General features: G+C 38.3%; 1 protein-coding gene across 2 annotated transcripts in view; it reads right to left on the minus strand.

Moving 5' to 3' along the window:
- Window positions 1-22,547, minus strand: part of UXS1 (UDP-glucuronate decarboxylase 1) — a 65,912-nt gene that overhangs the window by 18,431 nt on the left and 24,934 nt on the right. The window contains exons 6-9 of one of the 2 annotated variants that reach the window (XM_087757543.1): window positions 19,959-20,139; window positions 7,477-7,581; window positions 6,050-6,109; window positions 3,541-3,662 (exon numbers count right to left, since the gene is read on the minus strand). In XM_087757543.1, coding sequence (XP_087613669.1) covers window positions 3,541-3,662; window positions 6,050-6,109; window positions 7,477-7,581; window positions 19,959-20,139 — 468 coding nt within the window. Of the gene's footprint in view, window positions 1-3,540; window positions 3,663-6,049; window positions 6,110-7,476; window positions 7,582-19,958; window positions 20,199-22,547 lie in introns of both variants that reach the window. The other variant, XM_087757544.1, reaches the window with a different exon arrangement.

The raw sequence follows: 22,547 nt of genomic DNA on the forward strand, positions 1-22,547 counted from the left end.
ATGTGAAACTCCTCTGCATGGCTTCTAAAAACCTAAAGGAATCCATAATATCTTTTGCCACTACAATTTAGCTTTGGTCTGGTATACTTCCAACAGTAACCACCATCTGTGTCATTAAAGGACTGTTCTCTGGGCTTTTGACTATTACCCTGAGGAGATGCTATGCTTCCTCTTCTCCCCCTGTGCTGTCAGAACCACAAAAAATTCAATTCCATTCTTCCAGAAAAAGCAACAATTATGCATCTTTGCTTAAGCAAACTGCTAACAAACTTAATATGACAACACCAAAAAAAGAATGCTGCATGCTTTAAAATAATCTATATTGAATATCAAGGAAACAACGATCTAGAGAATACAGGATAAACTCCCAAAAGACATTAAAGCAAACTGCTTTAATTCAACATAGGTACTTGTTTTCTATCTACTTACTCAATAACTACCTGGTTATTCACTAGTCAATGCTTTTTCAGTTGCAATTCAATCAACAGTTTTCATTACCCCTACATTTTATATCAAGGCTTTTTATGATTACTGAAACCAAATCCATTTGTGAATTAAGGATCAGGGGGAAAGTACAACTCAATATAAAACAGAAAATCACCCTAGTGTTGCAATTGCAATGCACTCCTATATTTAACAAATTTCAACATCAGTCTGCATGTGTTATTCTCCCACATTAATATAATAAACTTCATTTCTAGATGTCTTCCCTTTCTTCTGTTACCTATTAAAATTTTTTGGCACCTTGAGTCTTCACAGTCCTGGTTACAGAATATTCTAGAAGGCAGACCATAATACTTGTCCACTTAAAGAAGGTTATACTTAATATTTAGTTATGATAACTGAAGTCACACACCTGTATATGAAGTTTATGCAAAAGCATAAAGCACTGGAAGGACTAGGAAGGATAGGCAGAATAGTGACAAAAATAAGAGTAGAGAATGGAGAAAGATAACAGATTGACCAGTTGTTACTATAAGAGAATTTCAAAACTATGCCTTGCACTTTGTTAAGGCAAGTGAGTGAACTGAAAAAGGCTTTCCAGGAGGGAGTGCTAGCAAGCACTGAAAAAGAGATGAAGAGAAAGGAATTCTGAAGAAGTCTGAATCAGAAGATGCAACTTAGTTCCCAGATGAACAAGGCAAGGAACTGCAGCTTCCTGTGGCTTGAGAAAGTTCCAGAAGCAGGTACTTCCACTCACGCTAAGGAGCATGGCTGACCTATGCTCCCACACGAACCGAAGGAGGGAGAGCTGCTCCTGGAAGCCTACAGCAAATATCTTCTCAAACCACACACTCAGGTGCCTCAGGTGGGATAAGATAAAGTCGTGTACATGCTTTGAATTTGTGAGCCCTGCATGTCGCCAGCAAATATTGAACTCTCCACCTCTCCTTTCAAGCAGATGCTTATATATTACAGAATGCTACTACTGCCCTTGGACTCCTTGATAAGGAAGTACTGCTGGGCTTGTTTAAAGACAGCAGTTGTAAACAGGAGATAAAGTCAAGAAATGCTTCATTCATAGGGTCAAAATAAGTGAACAAAACAATGCTGCCAGCAGAAAAGAGCACACAAAAAAGGTCTTGGTCAGGACAGGCTACTGAGGAACTCTGACAACTGTGAATAAAGAGTCATAATCTTTGACTACATTCAAGAACCGTTCTGATTCAAACAGCCTGTCTGGAAGTATAATGTAGAAGTTAATTCTTATATTTTTTGGAAACATGGTTAGATATATAAGGTACATAACCATGTGTATGATGATGGAAAACTGTAGAAGAAATTATCAAGAAAAGCAGAAATAAGTTTGCTTGTTTCTTCTTTTTATTGAAGCTGAGAAGATTCTGGAAACATTTTAGCTTAAAATCCTGAAAATCCAATTGTTTTGAGCTAGGTCAGTCCTGTCTGAAAACCCCCTTAAAAGCACAATACTTTTCATAGCAGTAGTCAGATTTTTCCACTAGCAAAAGATAATGTTTCCTCCACTAATAACAGTGTATCATCTAAATTCTGGGGAAAAAAAGGCTCAACAGTGTTTCAGAATATACCTGAATGTAGGACAAGCTAGGGCAGACTTCACTAACCCATAATAAAGTACAAGAAATATCTCACAGAGCTGCCCCTAGGACACAGAGCTCATTTGCATCATGAGTTTTCACTTAATGTATGTGTGCATCACAGTTCCACCTTACAAATCTTTACTATCCTTTGTAAATCCTGCATAAAATTTATGGGATAGTATCATGACTCATCCTGTGGCTTTAAGATACAGCCTGTGATTTTCAAAATGACCTATAGTCTTGCCCTTCTAAAAGAATACTGCAGTGTGTACCACAAACTTGGAAAAAATCAATATCCTACAGCACAAGAATTTCTCATAAAATCTACAATATTCAACTGCGAACAGATTTCCAGATCCATGAGGAATATTTTTCTACAGTGAAGCATAGAAGACATGATCCTGAACAAGAGCAGTACCCCCATATTGTACCTTAAGTGATTTAAAAGAGAACAAAGGAGACACGAACCTCTGCCTTCTCTGTCTGGCAGAAGAAATAAGAGAAAATTACTAGAACCTCTGTACTAAAGTACCATCCGTAAAGTCTTACCCCTTAAGTTTAATTCTGTTTTCAAGGTTTTTAAAAGCCCTTAGCTTTTTATCATTTAAATGTTTAAAATCCTACAGAATATATTACCTGTGATTGATTTATACCTTTGTATATTAAGGCTGCAAACACCAAGAAACAGTGATATGGTTTTCTTTAGTGTGCCACATTTTCTAATCAAACAGTCCCCCAAAGACGAGCTGAACAGCAAGTAAGTAAGATTCACATACAGGTGAAGAGTTGATGCTGGGTTAGTTAATGATGAGTTTCTACTTGTTGATTATAAACCCCACAGAAACTGGCATGTATCATTTCACAAACATGTTTTAAATTGCATTTTTATCCTCATGTTACTGTATTTGTCTGGAAAAGTCCATTACATAGCTGAGTATTCCTATCTTTCGTTAAGGGCTGTATTTATACCTACATAATTTTAAGACATTTCTAAAGTGATTTAAAATACATTGCTCCTGCATGGGTACTCATTAAAGAACTTCCTCATCTTTACCTGTATATTCTGATTCCAATTATGCTCATTAAACATTCCACATTTATCAGTAATGGCCCTATTCAGCAAAGCACTTCTCAGCACAGGACCAACTTAAAATAACTGTTATCTGGCTCCCAAGTTAGTAAGGTCACCTGAGTTTAATCTGTCTAAAAACTATTTGTGATACTGAAAGACATAATATATCTATCAAGAAGACTAGAGCACATTTTCTTGAAGTACACTGCTCATCTGAAAAAACACAACAGATGGGAGTAATACAACTTTTGCATTAAAGAAAACAGATTTTGCAGCTACAGTATGAACGCTCCTACTCAAGACATTCTCTTTTGCCCTCCTACCCCTAAATACACATGTTCCAGTTTTCCCACACATTTGGACCTTGTACTTACAGAAAATCCATTGAATCTGATACAAGTTTAATACCTGCTTCATGTATGCGTAGCACATGGTCTCTGCAACCCGCTTTCCTTCATCATAGCAGGCTCTTGGACCTATTGGATTCACATGGCCCCAGTAATCCTCATTTTGAGGGTGAACTTCAGGATCTATGGGGTAAAAAAACCACCTTAAATGATCTTCTATCAAAAAGGTGACTATATATAATGAAACTTTCAGTAGATCACTGGTGTTATACAGTTTAACAGCTTCTCTCTGAACTATGCATTTAAAAGATACTAAGTTTCAACATCATTCCTTAAAAGTGCATTCACTAGAACCACGAAAATGCCAGTTACGGAAGATGTGAGACTCTAGTACGATAACTGAGCACAGGCAAACAACAGCCATCACCTGCTTTCCCCTAAAAGAGTGTGTGAACAGAGGGTTAAATTCAACTCCTCTCTGCAAAGACAGACTACCTCAAGGGAACAAATAAGACTCTTATCTAATGCAATTCAGAGGAAATATAGGTTACGTAGGCAGCACTTTATACTGTATTTGGAAAAAAAGAAAGTAAAGTGTCTTCAAGTTTTATAAAATAAGAAACAAGGACAGAAAAATGGACAAAATGGAGAAGTACTGCATTTCTTAAAGAAGAAAGAGTAGAGCGATATACCACAATGTACTTGCTATGTTTCTTCTGTTTTGTCCTAAGCATTTTTAATAGCTATCACTGGGCACAAACAATCAGGTTAGACAATCCTTTGGTTTGATCCAGTACAGAAGCTCTTGATTACTAAATAAGCCAATCAGCCAAAATTCTCCTAGCTGTGTTATGTGTCCATGTGTTTGCTCCATATGCTTGAAACAATACAATCATTTTGTTACATTTCCCCACTTTGCTATCTGTGCTGCCTTACCCTCCCTACTGGGTTTGAAGTTTGCATACATTACTACTAAACTTTCAACTGTTACAGTTTATTTTTGAAACAACGTTGATGGTCAGTTCTGATAAGCTCTCCGGTTTTTATGCTGCTCACTGGTATGATTACAAATGAATTCCTGCTACATGAGATCCAGAGGGAAATGACAAATGCAGAGAGGTTTTACACAATTACAAAAGCATATATAGCATTCTTAAAAGGGCCCCAGAAGGTGCTGTGATCTGGAAGGCCACTTCAGTTTCTGTCTCCCTTCTGGCAGAAGCAGCCTTACAAAGCACTTGGAAGCTCTCTATACAACACTCCTTTGAGAACTCCTGTGGAGACAGCTAACAGATATTTTCTGACTTTATTTTCTGTCCTTTATTTTTCAGCAAAATGACTTTTGTCTGTTTATCAGAGTATGGTATGAGTAGACTCTCTCCACTGGCTTTACTGACACAACAAAGCCTGATAATGGGAGTTTCAAGCTTTCCACTTCAGCAGGTGGACTGTAGCAGAGCAATAAGGCTCCAAAACTTGGGGTTTTTTTTTGCCTGTTGGTCCCCTGTTTCAGAAGGGAGTTTGTTCAATTACAGCAGAGTTGTTGGGGCTACCGTTTCTCTCTGTGGAGCCTGACCGTGGATAATCAAAAGCAAGGGAGGCAGTAGGAATGCTGCACATGCTCAGGCCGCTTATTTGGTTGCCCGGTAGTCTTACCGGATATCTTGCTTGGGTATTTACTTTGAATCTTCTTGACTGAAGTTATTCCACCAAAAGTGTACTCCTTGAGATATGTTTTTATGGCCTTCCTCACTTTTTCCTCACAAAGCTTTGCATCTTGTTACAGAGATGAGTATTTTTGTTTGCTGCTTTGTTTTTTAAAGCCTAGACTCTCACAACTACTAACGTTGACCAGGTGACTGTGCCTGCATGTCTCCATTAATATTGCAACACTGCTATTAGCAATTAGGCAAGAGTCCACAACAGCGGGAAGTTTCTCTAGTAGGCACACCGTCTGTCACACGCCCCAGGAAAGTACTAAAGATTCTTGTTGCATCCAGCTAGCAGCTCTATCAGTTATTCTCTCGCTACTTCACTTCCAAGTAACAGCAAAAGGAAGGAGAGATAGGGCACCATTTCTCAATATTATGTTTGAAGAGACACCGCAATGGCCTGCATGCACAATCACTATTTTCTTAGCTTGGAGGTTACGTCCTTGTCTCTTGCACTGTGCGGCACACACTAGGGCAATTGCTAAATTGTAACAATACAACTGGGGAAGACAGAACCAGATTTGCTACTGAAATTATCTTCCTTCACAGGTTTTCATTATGGCATCTGGATTTTAATAAGAGTTCAACACTCAAAATTCCCCCACAAGCCTTTTGGAAAAGAGCCATAAACTAAGACATAGGAAAGTTACAGACAAAGTCTGAGCCTCCTTCCACCACTCTGACTAGAGATTTAAAGCAAGTACTAAATGCCGACATTTTAAGCTGTGAGAAGTACATCTGATAAAGAAATCAAGCTAAGACAGTGATGAAAATCTATCAGTCAGCCAACAAAAGGTTTGTAAATACCCTCTTACACAGTCACATCTCAAGAGCTCTAAAAACTTTTATCCTTCTTACCTCCATATACCTCTGATGTAGAGGCCAGCAGCAGCCGTGCTCCAACACGTTTGGCTAACCCTAAATTTTGAGCAGGGAAAGAAAAACATAATTAGATCAAGTTCAAGAATCTTTCAGTCACATTAACTGCTTTAGTGTGATCCCATTTTACAAAGAGAATTTGATTTCTCTCACTAGATAAATCTAGCTGTAAATCACATACCTAGCTCCCACTCCCAAGCTGGAAGACTTGAGAAATAGCAGAGCAGCACCCACATGTGTGATGTGTTTGGTTCTGGGACTAAAAGTTACATTGAACTAAGATCCAAGAACTTAATATATTACACCTTAAATAAAGGCCAAGGAAGCATAAACTATTCCAGCTATGAAATCAGGATCTTGAAACAACACACCATCTTATGATTACCAAAACTTAAAGATAAGCTACATAAAGAAACTGATACAGAATAACATGTCATAGGCCAAAACCAATCATTTTCCCTTTATTGTGTTCCTTTAAACAGCCTGGATGATCCCACAAATCACTCGAGATTACTCTGCACTCCATTTCAATGACTTTGCAGCCTTCAAGTTGGCATGGCCAATCAAAGAAATCTCTCATCTATGCTGTACAACTGTCTGGTACCTCAATAGCTTCTAAATCACTTAATTCTCTGAATTGTACTCAATAGAGTATCACTCAAATGAGAAACTCAGCTGAGCTAATGCCCAGTGGTTTTTTTGACTCCTAATAACTCTTAGGATCACTGACACCCAGCTCAAGCTGCAGCATATGCCAAATGGATCAAAGATGAGAGGAAAAAGCAGTGAAAGCTTGAGGCCTTCTTTTCATAGGCCCATTCCCAGCATCAAAACTAATAGACAAAGCTGAAAATGTTGCCTTGTAATTGCCTAGCATGAAGCTAGACATTAAACGTTCTTGCAGAATTTGCTAGCCAAGGCACGCACAAGCGAGTGCAGCGCTCTTGCTGTTCAGGGTTTCCAGAGCCAACGCAGTCGCACCCAGTTCAACATCTGCTGTGATGGAAAGGACCAGTCACTCATGGCAAATGTAGGAATGTTCCACAGTCACCAAAGTGAGAAGTGCAGTCATGGACACAACTCTGCTATAAAAATCCCATGCTCTTAATTGTTCCTATGACTTCTATAATTACTGCACAGTTACTACTCCATAGCAAAGTTACAGTCATGAAGTTCTTGTGCTTTAATAGCTGAGCTTGCATGTTGCCAGAGTTCATCTGTAGGTATATTTAAAGGAAAAATATAAAAATCTTCGAAGAGGGGAAACCCCGCCCCTTTATTTTTCTTAAAGAATCAACTTTTTAAAATGTTCAACTCATCTGCTCCATCCTCCTCTCCCTCCAGTAACTCTGTCCACGTTATATTATGTCTAACAAAGTTAAGTAAGACAAAAGATTTCCACTTACCCAGCATATTTAATGTCCCAATAGTGTTGGTCTTTAATGTTTTTATAGGATTATACATGTAATTTGGAGGAGAAGCAGGAGATGCTAGATGATAGATCTGATCCACTACAGAAAACCAGAGAGGGGGGAAAGAAAGCATTATTATTTTCCCATGTAACATATTAAATGAGAAAACATTAGGGTCAATAAACAGGTACTTCTTTCTGCATTTCCTAACATTGGAACTCAGCACTTCCTATGTTGCTACCTGCAGATAACATACACGTATGCAAACCTGTTGTAACCCAAAGCAAGACTTACTTTTTAGTAAAACAAAACCTAAAGCATAGCATATATCAATACTATTGACACATATACAGAAGTCTGTCTGGGTGTTGACATTTTTCACTTGTAAAAATTTTAGTTATGAGTACTTCAGAGATGTTTAGAAGCTGCAAAAGTATATGCAACATTCTATGACCCTCAAGTTTTTAAGTGACTACCAGCTTTAGAGTATTTTTCTCAAATGGAATCCCAAGCAAAGATGGAAAAAACATTTTTTAATATCGGGAGGAACCTTTTGGGAAAAATAAATATTGTATTTTTATTTGTAAGCCACTTGACAATGAAATATTAATGGGATCAGTATCACATTTATATTTTAAATATATATGCCAAGACATGGGCATGCAACTTTTGTCCTTTTCCCCTATCTATTGCCTTTGCTCCACTGGTGTTCTATGCTGCACTTTGGATAATACAGCATTTTAGCTTTATCAAAAAAACCCAAACAATGACTCCCCCTCAAATACAGAGATTCCAGGCTCCCCAGTTATGAAATATAGTTAACTAACACACTAGACCATACCTTGCAATCAACGAAGGTATACTGATACCTAACCTAATTTGAAATAAGGTAGCTTGGGTACTGGCAACAGATTGCCCAGGTAGTGCAAGCCCCAATATTAACTAATTAAATTTGCTGCATTTCTGTGATTGCGGTGTAAACAAACCTAAAGATTCAAATCAAACATATTCTGCACAATAGCAAAATAGAGCCTAGTACAGAAAAACTAAACAGTTACACCATTGGCATGAGTATAGGCTAGGGACCGTGTGAACCTCATGAAGTTCAACAAGGTCAAGTGCAAAGTCCTGCACCTGGGTCGGGGCAATCCGACAGGCTGGGGGATGAAGGGATTGAAAGCAGCTCTGCTGAGAAGGACTTGGGGGTACCAGTGGATGAAAAACTGAATATGAGCCAGCAACGTGCACTCGCAGCCCAGAAAGCCAACCGTATCCTGGCTTGCATCAAAAGTGTGGCCGGCAGGCCGAGGGGAGCGATGCTCTCCCTCTACTCCACTCTGGTGAGACCCCACCTGGAGTGCTGTGTCCAGGTCTGGGGCCCCTGGCATAAGAAAGACATGGACCTGCTCGAGCGAGTCCAGAGGAGGGCCACGAAGATGATCAGTGGGCTGGAGCACCTCCCATATGAGGACAGACTGAGAGAGCTGGGGTTGTTTATAGCCTAGAGAAGAGAAGGCTCAGGGGAGACCTTATAGCAGCCTTCCAGTACTTAAAGGTGGCCCTACAGGAGAGATGGGGAGGGACTGTATCAAGGAGTGTAGTGATAGGATGAGGGGTAACAGTTTTAAACTGAAAGAGGGTAGATTTATATTAGATATTAGGAAGAAATTCTTCACTGTGATGGTGGCGAGTAACTGGAAGAGGTTTCCCAGGAAGTTGTGGATGCCCCCTCCCTGGAAGTGTTCAAGGCCAGGTTGGATGAGGCTTTGAGCAACCTGATCTAGTGGAAGATGTCCCTGCCCATGGCAGGCAGGTTAGAACTAAACCGTCTTTTAAGATATCTTCCAGTGCAAACCATTCTATGATTTTTAATTTAACAATTATTCCTAGCACAAGAGAACAGAGAGAGAAAAGAGAATAAAGGCTGTAACAGATTTTAAGTTCAAAGGCCAAATATATCATCAATCAGGACTTCCTTCTCTCTCCAACTTCTTCTACTTTGGTTTACTTCTACCTTAAGCTAAATGAATTGTGCTTTGCTGTCTGTTCACCCAGTAGTCAGGCTTACTTGTTTATTTTCAGCTATTTACCCATTTTCATAAAATGGTCTATTTCCAGAACAAGCATGGCAGTCATTTCTATCAAGGTAGTTCAGAAGACACGTGTAGGTATCATAAATGGTATTCGATACAAGGAAAACAAGCATACAGGACTTCACTCAACTTTGGTTTTGTAACAGGCCATCGGGAAAGTTGCTATCTCTGTACTTCAGAACTTCAAAGAGCACAGCTCACCCCAGCAAATTTAAAAAACTGAAAAAACCACAATAAGCTGTGCAGTACACCAGAATCAGTCTTAAATACAAAACCTAAAAGAATACCAAGATATTAGTTGATTAACATTGGTAATCATGAAAATCTTAGGCAAATTCTAATTTGAGACCAGCTTCAGCAAATCAGGGTTGCAAAATGCATTGCACGAGAATACAAAGGATGGAGGTACTACAGGGAAAAAAGACTTTTTTAGTAAATTATAATAAAAACAAACCAATAAAAACCAGACTCATTTTCACAAGCAGTATCTGATAGTCAACAAAGCTCAACCTGCAAGCCTTTCATAACACAACTATTACAAATACAAGAATGTCTTTCTGTCTTCCATGTAACAGGAATCACAGAACTACTTAAAAAAAAGAACATGGATAAGCGAATGCCAAAAAAAAAATTAAATGTAAGATCAAATAAGAGAAAGTGATGCTTAAGAAAGAAAAAGAACAAATCCCTTACCAAGGCCATCCAAGAAAAGTAGCCAAAAGGTGATGTAAGAATTAGAATAGCAGGATGGAAGAAGGGAAAGTAATTCCTTCTTTGTGTTACAAAAGGAAAGTTTGTTTTTTTAAGAAGACTCAGCACTGAGACCTGAAAGAACCTGGAAAAGTCAAGGCTAACTGCTATTCTGACAGTAGACAATTTTGCACGGTATAAGGCTGTCTTGCCCTAGAACAGAACACTATTGGTCAAATGGCACACTCAAACATTTTTCTTTTAACTATTTTCTCAGGTTAATTAATTATAATTAACAAGCAGTAGCGAATGACAGCAATATAAAATAAAGCTGTATTTTGACATTGTCTTGATTACTGTTGGCCCTCTGTTGGGTTTAACTTTAACAGTATCTGTGACGTAATGAATTTTTTTTCTCCAGTTTTAAATTAATTCTTCTACCAAAACCAGGGTAGAAGCATCCTTGACTTTCACATTAAAAAAAGAAAATAAAATCCAAACTTGCCCCAATTTTTCTTTTTCTCCATTTGAATACAACTATACTTGCTTAAACAGCACAGGCTGTATCTGAGGTACAACTAGTAAGAAAAAAATATGAAATATGAAGTTACCACCTACTCTCAAATAGCTGAGAACACTGAAATGTTAGAGGAATGTGTTTCTTGTTGAAGACTTCCCTTCTTCCCTGATTCCCAAATCTCATTTGACAAAGCAAGCACACAATCCTTTGCTTCCTGACCTCTCTCTAATGTAAAAAAAAGCAGAGTGGTTAGGGTGACAGTGTATGTAAGTGGCTTCATTTATCCATGTGGAATGTACCTGTTTCTTTTCAACAATCCTTTAACCAATGAAAAAAAATTAAAACTAGTTAAAAGCCTTCAAAGCACAAGCATCTCTTCATATTAAAGCATTACATCCTTTTTAACATAAGCACATGTTCTAATAATAAAGCTTTAAAAATACTGGCAAAATTGTCAAGGTAAAATATTTAACCTACTTTCTTTCTGAATCCTTAGTGAATTGTGCTTGCACATACAGTCACATTTTTCTAGATTAACTGCTGTTTTTAAGTCTACTGGGCAAGCTCATAGATCCTGTGAGTGCATACTGGCCCATCTGTAGGAGGAATGTCAAAGTTTACCCTCTGCTGCTTCTTTTCATTATTGCTCCAACACAAGAAACCCTGCAAAATAATTTATGATTAAATTTTATTCACTGCTTAAGCTTACAATGTCAATAGTGACCAAATAAGGAGAAATTATTTAAAGTCAAACCTCATCACACAGAACAATTAACTATCAGCATAAACACAAGATCAGCTTCTAAGGCAATGTGCATGACTCCATCACCCTCAAGTTTTACCATCTTGACAGAGTAATGATATTTGACAGTCAGTATGCTCAAGCAGATGCAACAAAATATATCTACTTCTTACATGTTGCCATCTCTCTTTGGTCTGCAGCAGTTAATCTCTAGAGCAGAGATGACCAGCTGCCTACAAGATGTCAAAACAGCCCAAAAAGCTAGAGATACCATTTTGGCACGTGTCTGACATTGGTGAGGACTTATTCTCACATAAAAAAGTGCAGAGAAATACAATTTCATGTAGCAGACTGCTCTGCTATTTGCTCTCAGATCAACAGAAACTGGTGTTTCCATTCACTGTCAACTCCAGTGAGGTATCAAAAGAGCTTTTCACAAAAGGCAACCTATAGTAGCAACACATTTAGTATCCAAAGATGATCTGACACAGTGAGCGCTAAAGGAAGCGAGCTCCCAGCTCAGACTCAATTCAAAGCCCTGCCCCCATTGCTAATGCAACTGCAACTTTTAGGATTCTGTCTGCAACATGAAAATAGTTAATTGTTCTGTGTGAAGAAGTGTGACGTGGAATAATTTCTCCTTATTTTGGTCACTGTTGACATTGTAAGCTTCGGTAACGAATAAAACTCAATCAAATTATTTTGCAGGATTTCTTGTGTTGGCGCAATAATGCAAACATGTAGCATGGGGTGAAGTTTTAATTGGTCTGTTGAACTTTGACACGCCTCCTACAGATGAGCCATGAATATGAATGAAATACATGACTGCCTCAAGTTATGCCCTTGAACGTAAGCATCCCCTTCCCACAGCATGGTACTCTCATGAAACCAAAGAAAAGGGGTGGACTGGAAGCCAACGAAAGAAACGTTCAGAGAAGCCGCTGACTGCTGCCTGCAGGCAGCAGGTAATTCAAGCACCGTGGCTCAGAAAAATGAACAAAGTAATAGCTAAAGCCACCTGCAGCCAATGCAGAGTTGAACTCTGACCTGAGTTTTATGCTGTTTCTCTCTACCTATTTCTTCACAGCCCTTTCTAAATCTAGTTTTCAACGGGTTGTGGTGAAATTTTTGCAGAGTGAAAATGTCACTTCAAAAACATTGTGGTCCATCAGTAATTTACTGCCCAGTCCTAGTCTGTCAAAGCAGAAGTGAACACTTTCCTGCCTCCCCACCTCCATCCACTTTATTTTTGTTGTTTTTAAAAACCTGCTGAATTTTTTGACACCCGGCAGCTCCTACAGGTCATGGCAATTCAGATAACAGGGCCACAAACTGCCTTTCCTTTTGCTGTGTCAGGATACAGCTAGGCCTGTGATTATCCAAGTGGCCATGTAATTGTTAGCTAGAAACAAATGCAAACAAAATACAAACCCCCAAAGGTTCCTTATAGTCTTCAAATTTATTTATTTATTTTTAAACAAGAAGCTAAGTGTAATGGACAGTGCTCAAAAAAAAAAAGAAAAAAAAAAAAAAGAAAGAAAAAAAACCAGAAAGCACTCTTCTTCCCCTGGTCCTTCTTCCTCACTTTGTCTCCCAGCTGGCAATTACTTTAAAGGTGACAAAGGAAGGAGCTGGGAGACAAAGGAGGTTTTCCTTGCCAGAGACATGGTCTTGCCTTGTCTGACTCTGGTTTGCCTCAACATACTTCCTCCTGTACGCACAAAGGCAAAAACAGATCCCCACGATGAAAAGGTTTAGCAAGAGCAGAACTAGCAGACAGATGGAAGATGGGGCATTTGCCAAGTGTCAGATGGCCATCTTCTGCATCAAAGGGACAGTCAGCCAGGCAGCTTCAGAAGGTTTCCCCCTTCCCTAGGAAGGAATCTTTAGAGCATGGGCTTTAGAGGAATTCAAAACATTGCTCGCTTTCAAAAACATTTAGAGAGTGTTGGACATTTCAGAAAGGTGGAACGGCAAGTTTCTTCCCCAAACTGGTCACATTGGAGACATCGAGCTGAGGATGTTGAGGAAAGTACAGTTATTTCTCCTTCTACCTTCTCTCTTTTAACTGTCAAGTCTAAAAAACACATACTTTTTTATCTCAGAATTTCAGCAGGCCAGCCAGACATGCCAGACAAAGCCATCTACCTAGCTTGGCTGACAACCTCGTGTGCTCTAGCACAAAGTTGGCAGTTATTTAATACAGCAGGCAACTTAATCTCTCCTCAAGCCAGAACCTTGGAAAGCTATCCTAGAGGATTAACTGTTTGGGTGACTGGGACAGCATCTACTGGAGGATAGGAACAAATGCATCTTACAATTGACCTCCACACCTCTTCCTTTTGTATGACGTAAAGAAAGTAAGTTTTACAACATTTAATCATGCCTGCTAAGAAGCCTTGAGCTAGCTTTGCAATTAAGCCATAGTGCAATTAATTGAAAATGACTGTGTGAAAGGTTGTGCAAAGCTTTACGTAGATAGGTGAGGACCATAAAAGAAGAACAAACAATAACAATAAAGTTCTGCAAGCTTTGTATGTAACTCATATCAGGGGCTAGAACTCTGTAAGCCACTGTGAACACAGCAGCAAGAAGTAGTTTACCACAGGATGGCAGACTAGTGATAAAATAAAGAAACATTAAACAAATTTTTCATGTTACAATTTTGCTGAAAAAAGGCAAAAAAATTAAATCCATTTCAAAACAGCACAGACATACAAGCTGGCATAAACATTCAAGCCATCAGGTACCCAGTGACAAATATAGAAATCTACGATCAACATAAATAAAGTTTTAGTAACAATATTGCAACGTGCCCTTTTCTATGTGGAAAGCTCAAAAAACCCCTATAATTTAGTATACATGCACTCTGTAATACCTAAATCCAGACACAAACGTTTAGTCTTGTGTTTTCCCTAATGCTAAACAAGCATGATCAATATAACCACTCACGTTTACAAAATATTGCAATAAAACTACCTTCCTTCATATCATCTATCTTTACTTTCCAGCCGTATCACTGCACGTGTTCTGCCTGCTTCCTGAGGGAATAGGAAGGGCAGAATCTACCAGCTTTCCCAGGACAGGAAACAACATTCCTTCCTCTGAAGGAATGACCTTCATCTTCAATTGCTGCCTTCACCGTGTGTCACGGTACTCGAAAGGACTAAACGGGTCACTAACTCTACTAAGCACCTGCATCCATCACTGTACTTGCTAGTCAGGAAGCACTAAGCAGAAAAGCTTTGATCAGAAGCGTACAAACAAGCATCTACGGCTTAAACGTAGGGAGTTCTCTTGTAAAGAACAGCTACGCCAATTCCATTACTGTAGGTCAGGCCAGAAAAGCTGACACAGTGAAGCGAGACATTTCTATTGCACTGAACTAAAAAGGACTACAAATACAAATTCATCTTCCTAATGTTAAAAATGTTGCCTGTAACTTAAGGCAAACTAGAATAACTTTATAAAGGTTTACCACATTGCTCGTACTGGAGGAGTTTTGGAGAGCTTCACCAGAGACCCAGGCACCACTGCACTTGGTTCTGGACAAACAAAATTAAGTAGCATATGTTATCTTCTGCCTTGTCATGACTTTCCATAATTATTCAATTTAAAACCATCAAGTTGAATGTATTAAGTATCTGGCAGATGGAATGAAGACTAGGGGAGAAAAATCTGAGATGGAAGTCCTGAAGCAAAAAAAAAAAAAAGGCAATGTATTGAAGGCACTCACATAAAAAATTAGAAGCTGTATTTGTATGTGCCTTAAGTTATTTGTGAAATGACTTGGAGATGGAACAACTCTGGCAGAGCTGCGTTTAGTAATATGTTATCATCTTGACTTCTGGAAGGCTGTTATTCACAAGAAGGCTACAGCCTATTCTTTTGGCCGATTTTGTGAGACTGTTGGTTTTGGCCTTAAAGTCAACTCAGACCCACAAGCCAGCAAAGTCCTTAAGAACAAAAGCATTTTTAGTCCCAGTCAAGCCAATGTTCTATTGAAGTTCTATAAATACTGTTATTTTATATACCTATGTGCATGTTACTAACAACTTCATACCTTCTGAAAACTCTGAAAGCCAATCTCCCTGTCACTATGTACATCACATGCTTACATCACTTGTCTCAACTTGAAAAATGTGGTTTTATTCTATCATTTTGAAAGCTCTTCAATGAAAGTCAGAAGAGCCCAATATAGAACCCAAACTACCTTTGCATTCACAACTGTCACTGAAAACAGAGCCAACATTTAAGAAATGTTTTGCTAGGAATCAGATTGCTGGTATCAAGAATAATTAAAAAAAAAAAAAAATCAGCTTTATTTAACTGATCTTCACATCATTTATTTCAAGTCATCTCAGGAAGCAGGTGATGAAATAGTTCTTCCTTACCTACCACTTATGAACTCTTTTCTTCTCACTTACTTCGTATTACATTAGTTAGGCAGTATGCTTGCATTTGTTTTAAAAGTCTGTCTTTAAGCATCAGAATGGAACTACTCTTCACTACCCTGATTTTGCAAAAAGAAATAACCTATTTCACCTTCAGCTGCCACAGACAGTGATTTTAGAAGTATTGTATGAATATTTTACCAAGAGCTCCTGTTTAAGCAGCGAAGCGTTGGAGGTCATCAGCAAAATTCCTACTCTGCAACTGTGCTCCTACGGTTCAAAACCGAAGTGGGCACTGCGATCTAATTAAGTTGCAAAGAAAAAGAAAAATCGCTAAAAAGCATAACCCTTGAGGACTATTGCAAACTTCTTTCCAAGGGAAGAGGATCTTTAAGCTATGTCATTTTTTGATATAATGATAAAGCATTCAAAACATATTGTGCGTTTGTGATTAGGGAAATGAAATCAGTTCAACTGAGTCACTGTTGATAAAGCATTGGAAATCTGTGGCATTTTCAGGCCTCTTTTTGTTTCAAATTTGTGAAAGGAGTGGTAAAAACAAACAAAAAAAAACAACCCACCAAAAACCCCTACAAACAACCAAAAAAGAAACCAAAAGCCTATATGTGTTTATGCGGACTGGGAAACAGCTCAGCTGAGGACGACATCTTTCAGATCCAAGAGACAGCTGGGGGTAAAGGGAATGTGCATGTATCACCTTATAAAAAATTGTTTTAAGGCTTCCAAAGCTTGCTGAAGAAGTAGGAAGAAGAAACACCACTGGGAGAAGGACAGGGGCTGTGCATACCAGTCTGACATTTTCTTCCAGTTTTATTCAACTGCTGTAGCTACTGTGGACAAGAAGGTGTGCGCACCTAATCGCAGTTGATAACCAGACCTCAAGACTGAGAGGTATAACTTGCTTTTTAGGAATCCAGGTTGTGGTATGATGTCACCTTGAAATTGGCTTATATTTGTGTGTTTTTTTGGGGTTGTGGTGGAGCGTATGGTTTGGGATTTTTTTTAGGCGTTTTTGAGGGAATTTTTTTATTTGTTTGTTTTTGTTGGTTCTCCCACCCCATATTCAAGTATAACAATAATTCACAGCATAAATACACTTCGGTGGCTTAGAAGTGTTTAAAATTTTTTTTTCCACACAGTCAACTCCAATGCAAAGGTGGGTATAAACAAGACAGCATGAATCCTCAAGTCACTACGCAAACTAAGTGCATTACTTCTGCCCTACGTTTATTTAATCTAAAATTTCATTTGGTAGTTTTTAATGCAATTCTATCTATTACCATGCAGTGGGGTAGATCACAGTAACACCAGATCAAGCATTCATTCTCATTTGTTCTCCAACTAATATCTGTGTGTCTTTACACTAAGGTTTGCAGGAACATGAGCCACAGTGCTCTCAAGTAACCATCTTAGGGTGCTTGTAGTCTTAAAGAATGTAGAGGATGAGAGGCAGAAAATAAGCGAAGGTGGATTTCTATACTTTTTGCCACTAATACAGAAAAGAGTAGTATGAGATTCTTTTCTTTATACACCATCCTTCAGAAAAGAAAATTGTCTTCCTGTATCAAAAAGCTCCATTTTTAAGTGGATTGAAACTCAACATACAGGTTAGGCTGAAATGAAAATATCTTTAAAAATCCCAAGTACTTTAAAAACACAGAACTCAACTACAATAAAAAAAACCTATTATGCAAAGTTTGAAAATTTTCTTTTCAGATTTTTTTTTTTTTTACTATTTTCTGTCTTTCAAGATTCCTAAACTACTTTCATTCCATTAAAGAATTCAGGGCCTTTGCTTTTCTTCTTGAAAAAGCCTAAGTGAAAGCTATGTTCTTGTGAGTTTTCTACTGACATCTTCTCCAAATTCTAAAGCAAAGGAAATCCTAGTGGAGGAGGAGGAAAGTCATTCAGCACTACAGTTAACTATAGGTATCCTGGAGCTGAGAAATAATGTGTGTGTTTAGGGGATTTATTCCTGTTTCTGGCCAACCCAGATCAAGATCCAAGAAAGCTGAGTGCCACTTCATGTCATGGTTCAAAGATAATGACTTAGACAAAGCAGATTTTAGCTTCACAGTGATGCCTACGCACAAAAAAAAAAAAACCATCAAAAGATTTAATGAAGCTATGCACCTTGAGACTAAACTAACTTTCCATATCAGAAGTGCAAACGTTCTTTCTAGATCAGAAATGAGGTCTTTTTCAGAAACAAAGTACTGATTACTCTCTCTGGAATTTGTGTCAAACATCCTTATATGACCTCGTTTAAACAGGACAGCAAATAAACAAACGCTTTAGATATGAACCTTCTTTTGTCATGACTTCACAGTCATTCCAATTTCTATTTACAAGTAAAAAGGACAAACCGGTACCAAGAAAACAAGTATTAATCCATATATCAACTTGTTAATCTGTTACAATAACTACCCCTCATTGCCTCATTCCCCCCCCCCCCCTTTCCTATGTTGGAATATAAACTCTGCACTGACATTAAATTTTATCATGTTTCCATACCAGTATATCAAAGTTAATTTTTTATTTTAACGTTTAGCCATGACAGCTTTAATTCACGCAGTTGGAGGATGAGAAAACATTCAATAAAATGCCCACTGAATAACATGTTGTAATTTGTTGTCAGTACAAAATGGGGAATTGGTGACTTAATTACATAGAACATGGGAGAGGTAGCTGAAGGATCTCAGAATTCTCATTCATTAGTGCCTAGTAACTGGGCAACGGTATTAGCAATGATGATAATTATCTGAGAAGGTCTCAAGCGTAATCAGTCAGAAAGAAGGTAGCACAGGGGAAAGATTAGGAAAGCTGACAAACTGAACTGGCTGAGGTATAAGCTACCAGCACCTGGAGTCAATTAATAAGATCCTAGTCCCATTATCCTGTCAGTGAAAGCAGAAGGTTGAAGTAAAATAACAGGCAGTAACTGAACCAGTGCATTGTCAGTCCAGAGCAGGAGCATGTGTTTGCAGGACTGTTTCAGTAGTGTTGTCGGGAATTCATCACAAGCAATAATAAGAGAGATGCAATTGCTAGAGATTTTCCCCATGAAATTCCATCCACTAGAATTCAGCAAGAACAAAAAAAATACAACCTCAGATTCGTTTTCTTTTGTTTAAAAAAAAAATGAAAGAACTACATTGCTACAAAGTTTTAAAGGGATGGAGCAAACCCACCAGAACTGCAGTGTAATTTGAGTAACGTTTTCATTGATTCACTGTATCATTATATACTCCCAAAGAAGTCTATAAATGCATCTCTCTCAAATACGGATATGTTAATGCTGTTTTACAATTTGGCATAATAATTTGATGTTTATGATAGTTTAGACATTGAGTTACTTCAACTTCTTCAAAGCATAATTTTTTTCTGTTTCTTTCTTTGTTTAGTTTTTTTGGTTTGGGTTGGGTTGTTGTTGTTGAAAACTGGGGAAATTCAGTGCTGCCATTTTCCTATTCTACAGGCTGTGGAATGCTTGTACCTGAAGTAGGAGGAATGTTTTCCACAGATAACACATGAGGCAACTAGGGACAGTGAGCTGACTTGCCCTCTGAAAGAGCTCATTCTCTTTTCAGCTGACCATACACAGTTGCAGGATGTATGCCATCTAGTGTAACTGCAGCCCTGAATTAAACTTCTCCGTTCACGATCACAGGCTCTGTGTGCATAAGCCTGTGCAGGCACAGGGATGTGGGACAAGGGATGGGAGAGACAGACTGACCCATTGCGACTTTGCCTTCTCACAAAATCAGTAACATTAGGAAGTTCTTAAGATTTCCTTCCTCCTGTCCACTCAGAATGGAAGAACTCATTTCAAAGACGAAAGTGCTCTGAACCTCTCACCCCACACTGGTCAAAGAAATTAGGCTAATAATAAACAAAGAATACAGGTATTAGATGGACCAATCCAGAAGTCATTGCATAAATTTTATTTCTTCACAGACATACATGCTCACGAGGGTAAAGCACAAAGTGCAGATACCGAAGCAGAGATTACTCACCTTCAATGTACAGGGGCTCAACGACATCGTGATTTATCAGTTCGAAGTTCTCATGACCAATCCAGTGCTCCACATTTCTTTTCCTGCCCGTAAAGAAGTTGTCCACAACTGTAACCTCATGGCCATCCATCATTAGTTTGTCAGTAAGATGAGAACCCACAAACCCTGCTCCTCCAGTTATCTGCGTTAGGACAGTTGGTATAAATTTCTTTTTCTTTTTACAGAAACACCAGACAAAGTCTACAAACATGAAGACAGAAGAACAGTAGCTTTCAGATCTTTGCTTACTCCAGGGGAAACAACTCCATTTCCATGCTTTTTTTTTTATCCAATATTTACAGCATTTAAAATTTCAAGAAAGATGATTGACATGTTTCATCACTGTCAGGCTAGAAGTTCAGCTAACCATTCACATCAACAAAATCTCTTTTTCAGATTAGATTTTTTTCTTTTTTTCCTTCAAATTGGATTGTGCCCTTTTATGCGACAGCAAAGCCTAAAAAGACCCCAAAAGGTAAGACGAGAAGTCTGTGACTCTGTAATTCTCTGCGATTCTCATTTCTCAGAAAAGAGATGACAGAATGCCAGGTTATTTTTGTGGAAGATTTCTAGAATCAGAAATGCCAAATCCAGCTTTTGTCTGGTTTAAATGGAAGACGTTAGATGTTCCAAGTAAGTACTAAAAATTCTTTCACCCTTCGTAGAAGGAAGGAAGCAAGCATATTCTTAGACAAAAGCAAGTCTTTGGAGACCTCTCATTTGAAGTATCTGCTAAAACCCAAATTATTCCTTTTCTGTTTTAATGCATCCATAGCCCACATCCTATCACTCTGTTCTCAGCCTCTCATACCATTAGTTCCAACATCCAGCATTTGCCTGGCTTGGAACTTTATGATGTTTCACTGCAGAGAAATAAGCAGAAATAAAAAAACCTTGCACTCTTGTTCCATTGCAGATGTAGAAGAAGCAAGGAAGTTCTTTATTTTTTCCCTTTCTGCACCTCAGTCTTTAATAGTAAACAAACAAACAAATCACTAACTCAGTATTGAAGCAGTCAACACAGTAAATAATAGAACTGCAAGCTGTGTGACACATCCAGACATATATGTCTACAGAAACAATTATTTTCTCTGCACTTCATAAGCTGTTTTCACGAACACACAAAGGCATGACAGATCACCATTCTCAAAGAATGAAGGGACTTGTAAAAGCCCTGTGTGGCATCAGCTGTATTATGTGACTGCATGATCAAATTCACATTTTGAAAGTAATTCAGCTGTTGATCTCCATTCTTCAGCAGCAGTGACAACTAAACAAACAACAAAAGGACACGGTGAAATTGTCAAGCAGGAATCCAATGAATGAATGATGTGCTACAATGATCAAGTGCTGTGTGGAGAAGGATGTAGATGCCTGAAGTTCTTTACCTTTGGGCTAGTCAAAGCCTAAACATTTATCCCACCCGCTCCCTCCCCATCCACTATTGAAAAAAGCCAGATTGGCAGAAATTATTATTTTTTTTTTTTAACAGGAAAGACACAAAGGCAAATAGAAAGCTATCAAAAACTGAAAAGGAAAAAAGTAACTACATCTGTTCTCTTCTGTAAAAACTTGAATGTCCATTTCTTGTATTCTCATACTTGTTTTTCTTCTTAAAAATTCAGGGCCAGTGTGCAAAGACATTGTAAGTACCAGTTAATAAAAGAATCATTTAGTTGGTCTATCTAGTATTCTTTTCAGTTTATCAGGGCTTCCTTGTAGCAGATTCAGTATGTGATTCAGTTCCTTGACAAATCTGAAGGAGAAAGACGATTTAGAAGAAGCCCTCTTTGAAAAGAAGAAATAATCTCAGGGCTCCCACTATCCCGGAACAGACAGGAGGGAAGACCAGGTTTCTGGCAGAATGCTGTGAACAAGGACAGAAGGGTAGTAACTGAGGGAGAACAGCCCTCTGCAAAGTGCCACCACTTACCAAGGGAAAAATAATATGCATGGAAAACCTACTGCCATAAGCTTATCCTGAAGTGAGCTGCAGCCTTGCTGAATATTCCAAGGGGTTTGCCTTTTTGTGGTGAGCAGGACAAAAGTTTTCTGCAGATGACCTGAACCTACTCATTCAACTGAGGCCCAAGGAAATCCCCTGCTGCTACTTCTATTTCCAGGATTCCAGAGAAGACAAACTCGCTGCTTGCAATGTGTCTTTGATGCAGTAAAAGGAGTCTTCTTCCCCATCTCCCTTTTAGAAAAAACATAAACCAAACCAAGCACGGCTTACAGCACTCTTCTATGCTATATGCAAGCAAAAAAAAAAAAAAAAAAGCAGCACAAACCAATTTTGTCTGGAAAGAAGTTTCCAATTACCTTAAATCTGTAAGTAGTTTTTCTATTAAATCTATGTTAACTTTATTAACATATCACTTCCATAGGTATTAGATAAAGAATTACTTGGAAAAGGAGCTGAATTTCCCCTGGAAAAGTAAACAACTGTATAAATTAATTTTTTTATCATTACTTGAGGCTACATTAAAAAAGAAAAGAAGATTTATCACCAAAGCTCTCTGTATAACCTTCCTGTAATCACTCATAAAA

The sequence above is a fragment of the Nipponia nippon genome, unplaced genomic scaffold, assembly GCF_047370975.1.
Source record: "Nipponia nippon isolate SJK-2023a ecotype South Korea unplaced genomic scaffold, ASM4737097v1 scaffold_2, whole genome shotgun sequence".
NCBI classification, from domain to species: domain Eukaryota; kingdom Metazoa; phylum Chordata; class Aves; order Pelecaniformes; family Threskiornithidae; genus Nipponia; species Nipponia nippon.